Source organism: Anabrus simplex, chromosome 10 (genome assembly GCF_040414725.1).
Source record: "Anabrus simplex isolate iqAnaSimp1 chromosome 10, ASM4041472v1, whole genome shotgun sequence".
NCBI classification, from domain to species: Eukaryota; Metazoa; Arthropoda; class Insecta; order Orthoptera; family Tettigoniidae; genus Anabrus; species Anabrus simplex.
Window position 1 is genome coordinate 11,316,670 of NC_090274.1, and position 12,546 is coordinate 11,329,215.

Here is a 12,546-nt window from a genome sequence, read left to right on the forward strand (position 1 = left end):
AGTGATACAAACAGATAAGACTACAGTTATTCACTCATGGTTTCGTATAACGAGCTTCTTTGTTTAAAAATGAGGAGTTCAGAAGATTGAAGACTGGGAGTGTCAGAGCCCCCTGATAGGTTAAGGGGAAGCGTCAGTCCTGAACTGCTAGTAACTATGACAACTCGCTTACGGTTATACCATACCATAGCCTGAGTTTCTTTCCCTTCTGAATTTCCACGTGCGGCGTACAAATTCAAGATTTCATTTGACACTTTTAAATGATCAACGTTCTAACATTAACTTCCCCCACACTTCAGTACTTTAAAGATTACATGACGACAGACAGTCAAGCAGTTACCATATCTACATGATGTAGGATTTTGCGCTTATGCCATGTCAAAAAACAAGTGAAATTCTTTACGTTTCGCAGAGAACTTTGACCCGCGTCTTCAGAAGGAAGTTCACGAGGTCTACAATAATGTTGTACCATGCTGTATGTTTTACTTATTGCTAATATGTTAGCTGGATTTACACGCGCATTTATTAACGTTCTAATGTGTTTTAAAGAATGACTCACCCCAGAGCCCAGACTTTGAGACATGCGATCTCTAGCTTCGGCGATGGCGTCGTCAGCTGACGGTGCCGAGGGTGACGGCGTTGACACGGACATGATGGCTGTCGGGGAGTCTTCTGTCTGTTCGTCGAGGTCACCAAACTGCTCTTCCTCCTCAGTGACGTCACTGGCCACTACAACGTGCGGCACCAACACAGTCCTGGCCTCTTCCTCCTGCTGTTGCTTCTTCACAGCCGGGGTCGTGATGGACAGAATTTGACTCTTTGTGGTTGTCGCTGTCTTGGGCAGCTCAGACATCAATTTGGGCTCTGACACATCAACGCTGGTCGCGGCAGGAGATGATGCTCCGACCAACTCTGAGAGAAGGTCATTCAAGACGTCCTGGGTCGTAGCCGGCGCAGCACTAGTGGGCGTAGCTGGCTTCTCCTCTGTAGGCGCTACTGCTGCTTCATCTACCTTGCTCACTTTGACAGCTTCTACTACGGGCTCACTCAGGGGCTTGGCAGGTTCCACCGCAGGTGTTGGAAGCTCGTCTGCTGATTGGTCAACCTGATCATGCACAACCTGGCCTGATTGGTCGTCGCTGGCGCGTTTGGTTGCAGGTGGGGGAGACACTGGTGGGGTAGACACGGGAGTTTCTTCGAATACGGATCCGTCGTCCCCTTCTGGGCCCTGGCGACCCTCCGTGGAAGTAGAGGAGGTGACCGATCGGAGGTCTTCCTGGGACACATCTATCTTTGACATGGTCGGAGACAGCTCGGGAGACTCTGACGTCGGCGATGTCGTTGATTTGCTATGCTGCCGGTATCGGCCTATACTGAGCTTCCTAGCGAGCGAAGAAGCCTTACTAGTCTTGGGGGATTTCACAGGGGGAGACACACTTCCACCACCACTGGACGCGGCCAGAGACGACTGACTTCCTGCACTACTTCCTCCCGTCTCTTCCCCGGGAACTACTTTACTCTTCTCCTTCTTGCCAAACCTCCTCTTCTTGGGCTTCTCTTCCTCCTTGACCGCCGAAACCTCGCCATCAGACTTCTTACGCCCGCTGCCCAATTTGAAGGAAGCACTCTTCCCCACCACACTCTTAATAGACCCTTTCAAGCCCTTCTTGTCCCCTTTGGAAGCCTTAGGGATTGCTCCACTGTTGCTAGCAGTCTTGTTAGCGGAATCCTCCGCCACACTTTCACTTGCCGCAATTTTCTTTTCCATTCTCTCAATTTGCTTCAACACGCTTGGAGTTAAAACGTAAGCACAGTCTAAAATCAGCATAAACAAAGCGTTATATAAATCTCAATCCATGCACTACGGAAAATATTTAAACACAAAATCAAGTATCTTGTACGTTCCAATGCGTCATATTTGTAATCCAGAAAGCACAGTGTTGAGAGGACGAAGCGCGCAGCACGGCACACGGTCTAACTGGAGTACGAAACGACACAGGTGCAGCGAGAAAGACACCGGAACACTGCTGAAACCTGACGTGACTCCAGTCAGAGGAGGTAGGGAGGGAGCGAAGGGAGGGGAGGAGGGCAGGGCTGGACAGGCCCCGTGCGAGGAAGGGGGAAGGTCATCCTGCCAGTACCTCCTCAGCATTTCAACGGCCTTGCAAGTTAGTCCAAGAATGCGGAATAATAAAGGGGGAGGGTAATTGTAATCTAAATGTGTCTTCTATAGTCAGCTAGCTCAGCGGACGATAACTAGAAACACATTAGAACTCTTTTTTTATATTAGGTAACGTAATCAACAGCGAACTCTGCGAAGAAATAAACCTAATGCTGATCTCGAACATCGAGGCGAAGTTAAGGGATCTGGAATTGAAATGGGCATGTTTTAAGACCCATTCTGCAGGTTAATATCCAAGACACTCTTTGTTCTAATAAGGCGATGCAAACAGCAAAAAAATCACATGAACAATTTAAATTTCCGTCACCTTTATGAGCCATAACACTTCATAGCAATGCATTTGCAATGTTGATGGGGTGAAAGTTCCTTATGGGGATCACTGTAAGTATCTAGGTGTTAATATAAGGAAAGATCTTCATTGTGGTAATCACATAAATGGGATTATAAATAAAGGGTACAGATCTCTGCACATGGTTATGAGGGCATTTAGGGGTTGTAGTAAGGATGCAAAGGAGAGGGCATATAAGTCTCTGGTAAGACCCCAACTAGAGTATGGTTCCAGTGTATGGGACCCTCACCAGGATTACTTGATGCGAGAACGGGAAAAAATCCAAAGAAAAACAGCACGATTTGTTCTGGGTGATTTCCGACAAAAGAGTAGCGTTACAAAAATGTTGCAAAGTTTGGGCTGAGAAGACTTCTGCTCGACTAAGCAGTATGTTCCGAGCTGTCATTGGAGAGATGGCGTGGAGTGACATTAGTAGGCGAATAAGTTTGAGTGGCGTTTATAAAAGTAGGAAATTAAATTGAAAACCTACAAACTGTCTTTCAATCTTTGACCAGGTCAGGGATGTAATGAATGAACCATCTATAGGCTATTAGTAGAATGGGGTCGCCACTCCCAAAGTGATTTATTAATGACTGATAGATGCCATGCAATGATAGTAGAGTGTTTCTGGAATGAAAGATGACGGCGAAAACCGGTCCCGTCTGCGCTTTGTCCAGCACAAATCTCACATGGTGTGAACAGGATTTGAACTACGGAACCCAGCGGTGAGAGGCCGACGCGCTGCCGCCTAAGCCACGGAGGCTACGAAATATCACAATATGAAGATAAAGTTGGAATTCAAGAGGACAAATTGGGGAAAATATTCACACATATGAAGAGGAGTTAGGGATTGTAATAATTTACAAAGGGAGATGTTCAATAAATATCCAAGTTCTTTGCAATTATTTAAGAAAAGATTAGGTACAAACAAATAGGGAATCTGGCACCTAAATGGAGACCAGTGGTAACTGATTGATCGATTGATTGATGTACAATAAAGAAAAGTCCGACTCCTTGACTGAATGGTCAGCGGTTCAGAGTGTCCCGGGTTCGATTTCTGGCCAGGACGGGGATTTTAAGCGCGTGTGATAATTCTTCTGGCCAGGGGACTGGGTGTTTGACACTTTGCTCTTCATATTCAGGCAACACACTGCACTACCAACCACCACAGAAACACGCAATAGTAATTACATCCTTCCATATAGGGTTCGCGTCAGGAAGGGCATCCGACCGTAAAGCACGGCCAAATCCACATGTGATACACAGTCCGCACCCGCGACCACAAACGCGTGGCAAAAGCGAAAGAAGGAGAAGAAAATCTACAATTAAGACAAGTGTATCCAAAACGGACTCCGCCTCTGTGGTGTAGTGGTTAGTGTGATTAGCTGCCACCCCCGGAGCCCGGGTTAGATTCGCGGCTCTGCCACGAAATTTGAAAAGTGGTACGAGGGCTGGAACGGGATCCACTCAGCCTCGGGAGGTCAACTGAGTATAGGTGGGTTCCATTCCCACCTCAGCCATCCTGGAGGTGGTTTTCCGTGGTTTCCCACTTCTCCTCCAGGCAAATGCCGGGATGGTCCCTAACTTAAGGCAACGGCCGCTTCCTTCCCTCTTTTTTGTCTATCCCTTCCAATCTTCCCATCCCCCCACAAGACCCCTGTTCAGCATAGCACCTGGGCGAGGTACTCGTCATCCTCCCCAGTTGTATCCTCCGATCCAGAGTCTGAAGCTCCAGGACACTGCCCTTGGGGCGGTAGAGGTGGGATCCCTCGCTGAATCCGAGGGAAAAACCGACCCTGCAGGGTAAACAGATAAAGAATAAGAAGAAGTATCCAAAACCGAGGAAATATACTTTTCGCAACTCTTCTTTTAGTTTTAGGCAGTTCGAAACAGCGTGTAGAGTTTTATTGCCCGAGATCAGGGGTCTTCATATGGCGGACTTCACCCTGTATCCAGACCCCAATGCCTTTCTTCCCGAACCTGCACGTTGTATACGATGTCCAGAGTAAGAAAGAGGAAGAAATTATAATTAAAAATACCTTGGAGAGTAATGCACCATAAACCCTCCCCTCCTAAAACCCCACTTGCTCGACAGATGAGAGTGAGTGTATATTTTCATTTCTCTAGTCTGTGGCCTCTCCCCTGTTAGTTGCTGGTTGCTCCGCACATGAATTTTTTAAACATTTTATACATCCCAGTAACCTTTGAACCTTTACTGCAGAGTGTTACTATGAAGCAATGTATTACTGTTCACCTATGTAAATAAATACATATTGTGGACAGAAGCACACCTTCAGCTGTACAGTCAATCAAACATAATAGACGACAAAGGTTCTCCTTCCACCCCGTCAACATCCATGCGTACCAACCCCATCAATTACCACAGGCTTCAGGAGTACCTCTGGCTCAACCTCAAAGACATACAAGCATACTTGCGCCTTGCAATACATACCCATGGCCAGTAAGCAGTAATGATCGATCTTTCAAAGTTAAAAGCTTAGCGTAAAATCGTACATACCCTATACTCCATTATGCCAAACCAATGAATGGGAACTGCAGTTAGTATTCTTGATTAGCTTCTGAAGTGATAAATTCATTTTTTGACCTACCTATAATCCAGGATACTTTCAAACACAGCTGTGCTTCCTGCATATATTGCGACTGAAATGGACATAGCAACGTCTTCTCCGTGCGGCCCATGAAGGCCCTGGAGGGGTAGACTGGTTAGCTCTATCCCCCGCCACTTTTTCCCCAGCCATTAATCTGGTACTCATGTCTGGTATAGGATGAGTGAACCTCCGCACCTCTGGAAAGTGGAAATCTTCTTTCTTAAATGTTCCGAATTCCTGACGGGTAATCGAACCCGCACCCTTTCAGTTGAGCCGAGCACACCTTTACCGGCTAGACCAGGCAGCCCCTGAATGTAAAATATCACTGGTCTAAAACAAAAGTTGTTTCTATGTGAATCAATTCTATGTAAACGCTCTGCAGGTTGAAATAATATGTCTACGCCTCAAATGAAAATGTTTTTTTAAAAACTTTTTTCTTTGCAAAAAGCTAATGATCATGAATACATTTTTCAATAAATAAATAAATAAATAAATAAATAAATAAATAAATAAATAAATAAATGAAACCAAGGCCTACTCTAACAGCTAATGTGACGTCACTGATAGTGCACTTTCTATTACAATACACCATATTTATACGACATCTTTGGCGGCCAAGGTCTACGGTAACAACTAATGTGACGCCACTTCCGTCATACACTTCGTAGCGTTACGTTACACAAATTTTGGGATGCCCCCCCCCCAAGCCAGAAGATATATTTTTGTCAAATTGCATGTAAGTGCAGTGTTAATAGCCACTATATTTACCTTCTGCTGTACGGAGTAATCTATCACCGGAAGCAAAACCAGCGCCTGTCCTACTCAACCAAACATTTGGACCCCTTTACTGCAATATCACCATCAATATGGACTCCAGAGAAAATTGATTCAAGAGCCTGGCTGAGACGGTTGAGGCGCTGTGTTTCTGACCCCCACTTGACAAGTTCGATCCTGGCTCAGCTCAGGTGCTCAAATACGTCAACCTCGTGTCGGTACTTTTACTGACACGTAAAAGAACTCCTGCGGGACTAAATTCCGGCACCTCGGCGTCTCGGAAAACCGTCAAAGTAGTTTTTTTGCTAGTTGTTTTACGTCGCACCGACACAGATAGGTCTTACGGCGACGATGGGATAGGAAAGGGCTAGGAGTGAGAAGGAAGCGGCCGTGGCCTTAATTAAGGTACAGCCCCAGCATTTGCCTGGTGTGAAAATGGGAAACCACGGAAAACCATTTTCAGGGCTGCCGACATTGGGGTTCGAACCTACTATCTCCCGAATACTGGATACTGGCCGCACTTAAGCGACTGCAGCTATCGAGCTCGGTCGTCAAAAGTAGTTAGTGGGACGTAAAGCATATAAAATTATTATTATTATTATTATGATTATTATTATTATTATTATTATTATTATTAAGACAGCAAATAGAGTATGGTTCCAGTGTATGCGACCCACACCAGGATTACTGGACGGGAGAACTGGAAAAGATTCTAAGGAAAGCAACACGATTTGTTCTACGTGATTTCTGACAAAGAAGTACTAGAATTACGAAACGGTTGCAAACTTTAGACTGGGAAGACTTGAGAGTAAGGAGACGAGCTGATCGACTAAACGGTATGCTCCGAGCTGTCAGTGGAGGGATGGCGTGGAATGACGTTAATAGACGAACACGTTTGAGTGGTGTTTTAAAAAATGAGGAAAGATGACAGTATGAAGATAAAGTTGGAATTCAGGAGGACAAAATGGGGCAACTATTTATTTATGTGAAGAGGAGTTAGGGATTGGAATAATTTACAAAGGGGGATCATCGATAAATTTCCAAGTTCTTTGAAGTCATTTAAGAAAAGACTAGGAAAACAACTGGAAATGTGCCGTACATGCAGATCAGTGTTGACTGATTGAGTGTAGCGATCTCCGTCTTCTCTGTTTGCTTCTTCTCCACACGTCTCACAAGACCTCACTACTGAAGCCGGTTGTAATAAACATAATAATGTATTCTGACTTCCCGTCTTCGGCCCAATTAATTTACGTAAGAGCTACAGAACTGCCTCTGAGGCTCACTACAACCCAAGTTCGAACTCGGAAACTCTCAGGCTGTTACATCACCGCAGCGTTACTGGGGAAGGTGAACTCTTAGACTAACGAGCTACTAGAATGTTTTTCCAGTTCTTCAAGGTCTGTTATTCCATGCAAATAAGTTCTCAAAACAACGTCACATTTCATCTGGTTCGCGCTCTTTCGTAACGCTTTTCTTTATATAACAGGCAAGTGGCGATCTCTGTATTCAAAATAATTCTTCTCAGTGGCAGCGGAGGAGGGGGCCATGACTGTTTCTTAACTCAGTAGCTGAAGAGTGATTTTACAAATTGATAAAGCAACACAGTATTATTTGTATTACAGAGGGTTATTCCAAACTTTGGCCGGCATAGTGCAGAGTTAGGAATACGGTAGTTATTTCTGAAAGAATGTGGCTTTCCCAACCTGTTCCAATAATAACCATCCTTTGCTGCCACTCACAACAATCAACAAGGCCTTTGAAGTAATTAGCCAACTCTGAGAACCCAGTAGTCAGCAAACAACAATGACAGCCTCATTATCTAAGATCTAAATGCTGAAGTTTCGAGCCTGTTTAAAACTATCGGCAGTCAGTGTAGCTATGTAGGCCTACGATGGACGATTGAGTTGTAAACAGTTGTAAATTATTTGGTCCTAGGAACGAGATTATTTCTTAATACTGTCATGGTCAGCGTGTGTTCGTTTCTATAATTGGAATATGGACTTCTTGTGTGTGTGTGTGTTCGTAACATATCTATGTATTAAAAAATTATGAAAATTAAAGTCAGTCAGTCTGGCCATTCTATCCGGTCGACTTCCTTCATTCTTTTTTTAACTGAAAGGTATTCGTGCACAGATTTGTCATGAGATACTATAACTCAATTAACTTTCACCTTCCCCAAATTATTTGATTCTTTAATTATTTGTCTGTTTGAAGCAATCATATCTTTGGTTCTAATTGAGGCATGGAGTTCGTTTTGGCGTAAGAACACTCAATGGATCAAGCTATTTCATTTCAGATCTTAACTATTCAAACTGGTTGATTCTGAGGAAAGTTATGTGTGCACATTCAATTTGATGTCTCATTTCTTCAACATTTTTTTTCTCATTGAAGCAATCATATCTTTCGTTCTAATTGAGGTACGCAGTTCGTTTTGGTCTAAAAACACTCAGTGAATCAAGCGCTTTCTTTTGGTAGATTCTGAGAAAAGTTATGAGTACATTTGTCTCCATGACGAAGATCTTTGAAGGACTTTTTAACAGTTCGGCGCGTAGTGTTGTTCCAAGGAACGTTTAATTGAATTTATTTGTGTGATGAGTTTTGAAAGTGTTTTGTTGACATAATAGTACATTCTATTACCACAGCAGATAATGTGCTGTATTTCATTAACTCGAAACTTTGCAAATTCATCCGTGAGGATAGTAACGAACAACACCATACTTTGTACATTGCGGGCGGAGTCAGCGGGAAACTGTTAGTAAGTGTATTATTTTTATTCCTTGGGATTTGAAAACTAAATTGTGTAACTTCTTCATCTTCTTCTTCTTCTTATCGCCATTGCTGTTCATTGTAGTAATATACAACCTTGTACTACGAAATAAACTTGTACATTTCCTTATCAGAAAACGAGCGGCCATTTTCAATGATTGCGGGGGATCCCCGAGCTTCCTCTACTGATTCTTCTTCTTCTTCTTCTTCTTCTGCTTCTTGTTTTGTTGGGCAACTTCGTCATGCTCTGGGTTTTCTTCTTCTCCTGCCAGAAACTCATCGTCATCTCTCTCTCTTCTCTCCCGTTCTTCAGCTGATACTTTCAGTATCCTCTTCTCTTGTCTCTGTGCTTCTCTATCCTCTTCCTGTACCTTTCTCTGTCATTGAGCTCTGCTATATTGGTTGGTGTATATTTATTTCTTCCTTCCACTTTGATCTCTGTCCAGACAACCCACTTTCCTCTCGTCCTACCCGTTGTCTACCCTGATCACATGTTCATGAAACCTTGCTCTTATCATTTCAGTAGTATGGATCTCTTTTGTGGCGCTCACAAGTAACCGATCGTGACAAATGAGCATTCAAAAGAAAGAGAATGGACATTAGCAGTGACGAATTGCACTCACATTTCATAATGAAAATGAAAATGAAAACTTACAACCTGTTTTCCAGTCATTGACCGGGTCAGGGATGGAATGAATGAAGCAGATATAGGCTATTAGTACGATGGGGTCGCCACTCAGAAAGTGATTTATTAATGACTGATAGATGCTATGAAATGATATTGGAGAGTGTTGCTGGAATGAAAGATGACAGGGAAAACCGGAGTACCCGGAGAAAAACCTGTCCCGCCTCCGCTTTGTCCAGCACAAATCTCACATGGAGTGACCGGGATTTGAACCACGGTATCCAGCGGTGAGAGGCCGACGCGCTGCCGTCTGAGCCACGGAGGCTCCTCACATTTCATAAATATCGATAATTTCTTTCAAATATGAGTTTTAAAACTTGTACGAAGTGTGCGATTTGCAAATAATGTTGCTGTAGGAAAATACGCGCCATCATTGTGTCCACTTCACATTCAGGCGGCTGGGAGGCCTGTTTTATGTCATTATCATATGCTGTAATTATCAGTTAAGAAAAGAATGATAGTAAAGCCAAAAACTACTTCCGGAACATTCGTCATTAAAACAATGTGCTTGCATTTGCTTCCGTTCAAGTGGATACCATAAATGTTAAACAATCGAAGACTTCATTAAGTGGTAAGTAAGGCTGACTAATATTGTACTGATTTGTGTATTCCTTACTTCAGTAGGGAGCTAGTCCACCACATACTCTCGCACGAGTCCCCTAGTGAGTCTTATTTCTTCGGAGATCGTCCTCATGTTCCGGTACAGTTTGTCCCTTGGTCCTCCTTCCCAACTTCCACCTCCTCTTTTTGGTCCACAGTTTTTCTTTCCTCTCTCCAGTTGCTCTGTCCCCGTGCCTTCCTTTTTTGAGCTGTGCACATCTCGCTAGCTTCTGCACTGCTGGTGTCGTAACACAATGCTGCCAACAGTGGAATAGTATTACCCACTGAATGGCTGCTTAAACAAACCACAAGAAAACACTGCCCCCCCCCACCACCACCACCACCCCCACCTTTTCCTCTCCTAAGATTAGTCGAGTTACGAAACTACAATATGGAGATGAACAGTTGGTGTCCTTGTACTTGAAAGGTAACAAGTATTCCAAGTTTATTTCAAGGTGAACTTATCTCATATTTCGTGATCATAGGCACAGTGAAAAAAAAATCTCATATGTTTTCGCAGTCCCTCCCTGTTGTAATTCTTGGCTCGGTAGCTCATATACCAGGATTGTTTCATATCAGTCCTGCCAGAATCTATAAAAGCAAATTTATCATTTCTGGACTTATCTATTTTTGGCTTTAATTTTAAAACTGTTCCTCTCCAAAGAACCAGAGAAACAAGGAAATGCCACTTAGTCCTTGTTTCAACGACGGTGAAATCCTGACATTCACCTCCCCGCGGTAGAGAGGGAGGTGAATGTATTTTAATGTTTAATGCATAATATTTTATATGCAGGCGGCTAACGAATGAAGGGACCGATTATCTCTCGGTATAAGGAGATCCCCTATACCAAGTGCCAACAGTCTCTGAGCGGGTATGGGTAAGGGCACTCTATTGTCCTGGGGACAAGAAATTGTTCCCAAAGGCGGAGGAACCAGTTTGGTCAACGGCATTAGGATGCAGAAGGCAACGGGAAACCACTGCATTAAAGATCCTGAGAGATATTCCAATAAATCCACATGGCATGGCTGCAAAGTCAAGATCGGAGCTGGCCGCGTGGATCGTCTACCTCCGTTTGGAGACGACGGCTTAAGAAGAAGAAGACTAACATTTCTCAACATTTCCGCATTTGACAATGGAAATACTAGGCGCAGCTCCTGGTATGGATTCGTGTTAGATGCATGGCGGCATTTCATCACTTTACACAAGAAATTAATGGAGTCTACAGATCGACATGTTCACAAAATGACAGGGTGGGACCAATATAAAGAAATAAAAATCCGAATTGAGAAAGCACGGGCGGTATTCCATCGGATGAAGGTTTATGTAATTTGAACTTAAACCATCATCTTTAAAACCCGAGTCTCTTAAGTGATGTAGATTTAATAGCACGTTAAATAACTCCTGCAGGACACAATTTCGGCACCTCGGCATCTCCGAAAAACATGAAAGTCGTTAGTGGGACGTAAAAAACCAATAACATTAATATTTTCGTCTTCTTGCTCTTCTACCATGTGGGGTCACGGGTGCGAATTGTGGGGGGCATATGGATTTGACCCTGTTTTACGGCCGGGTGCTCTTCCTGAATCCAGCCCACTATTGTGTATTTCTGTGGTTGATAGTGAGATGTGTTGTCTGAATATGATGAGGAAAGTGTTGGGAAAAACACAAACACCCAGTCTCCGAGCCAGAATGTTATTCGCTTTACGGCCCACTAACTACTTTTACGGTTTTTGGAGACGCCGATGTGCCGGAATTTAGTCCCGCAGGAGTTCTTTTACGTGCCAGTAAATCTACCGACACGCGGTTGACGTATTTGAGCGCCTTCAAATACCACCGGACTGAGCTAGGATCGAGCCTGCCATGCTGAGGTCAGAAGGCCAGCGCCTCAACCGTCTGAGCCACTCAAGCCGGGAGAAGAATAAATCAGACACGACTAAAATCATCGAACCCAGAACCCTCTGAACTGAAAGACTGAACGCTGACCATTCAGCGAAGGATAGACCTCATGTGATCATCGAAATTTCAATAGACATGTTCGTTAATTTTCCAATCAACATGGACTAATGAGTGGATGGGTTCTTCACCTTATAAAAGCAATTAGGAAATTAAGTCTTAAAGGAAGTGTGTGAATATTCTTACTTGGGTAGTAAAATCGTTCACGATAGCAGAAGTAAGAAGGACATAAAATGCAGGCTAGCACAAGCAAAGAAGGCCTTTCTTAAGAAAATAAATTTGCTCACTTCTAACACTGATATAGGAATTAGAAAAAAATGTTTTTGAAGACATTCGTTTGGAGCGTGGCATTGTATGGAAGTGAAACATGGGCGGTGATAGCTCAGAAGGAAAGAGAATAGAAGCTTTTGAAATGTGGTGTTACAGATGAATACTGAAGGTGAGATGGATAGATCGAATCACGAATGAAGAGACACTGAATGGAATTAGTGAGAGGAGATTGATTCGGCTGAATTTGACCAGAAGAAGAGATACAATAGAACCGCGTTCATCCGAAATAAAGGGAGCGGAGCCACTTCGGTTGACGCGTGTTTTCGGATGACACATGGTAAATACTTTCGGAAGTTGAAATAAAAATGGATAAACTCT

At 43.6% G+C, this 12,546-nt stretch overlaps 1 protein-coding gene across 3 annotated transcripts in view; it reads right to left on the reverse strand.

Moving 5' to 3' along the window:
- The window catches only part of Rab32 (RAS oncogene family member Rab32), a 333,760-nt gene that overhangs the window by 71,016 nt on the left and 250,198 nt on the right, over nt 1-12,546 (reverse strand). Inside the window, exon 1 of one of the 3 annotated variants that reach the window (XM_067154720.2) lies at nt 560-2,016. The exons of the other annotated variants lie outside the window; for them this stretch is intronic. Coding sequence (XP_067010821.2) covers nt 560-1,828 — 1,269 coding nt within the window. The 5' untranslated portion in view covers nt 1,829-2,016. Of the gene's footprint in view, nt 1-559; nt 2,017-12,546 lie in introns of those variants that run through there. 3 annotated transcript variants of the gene reach the window in all.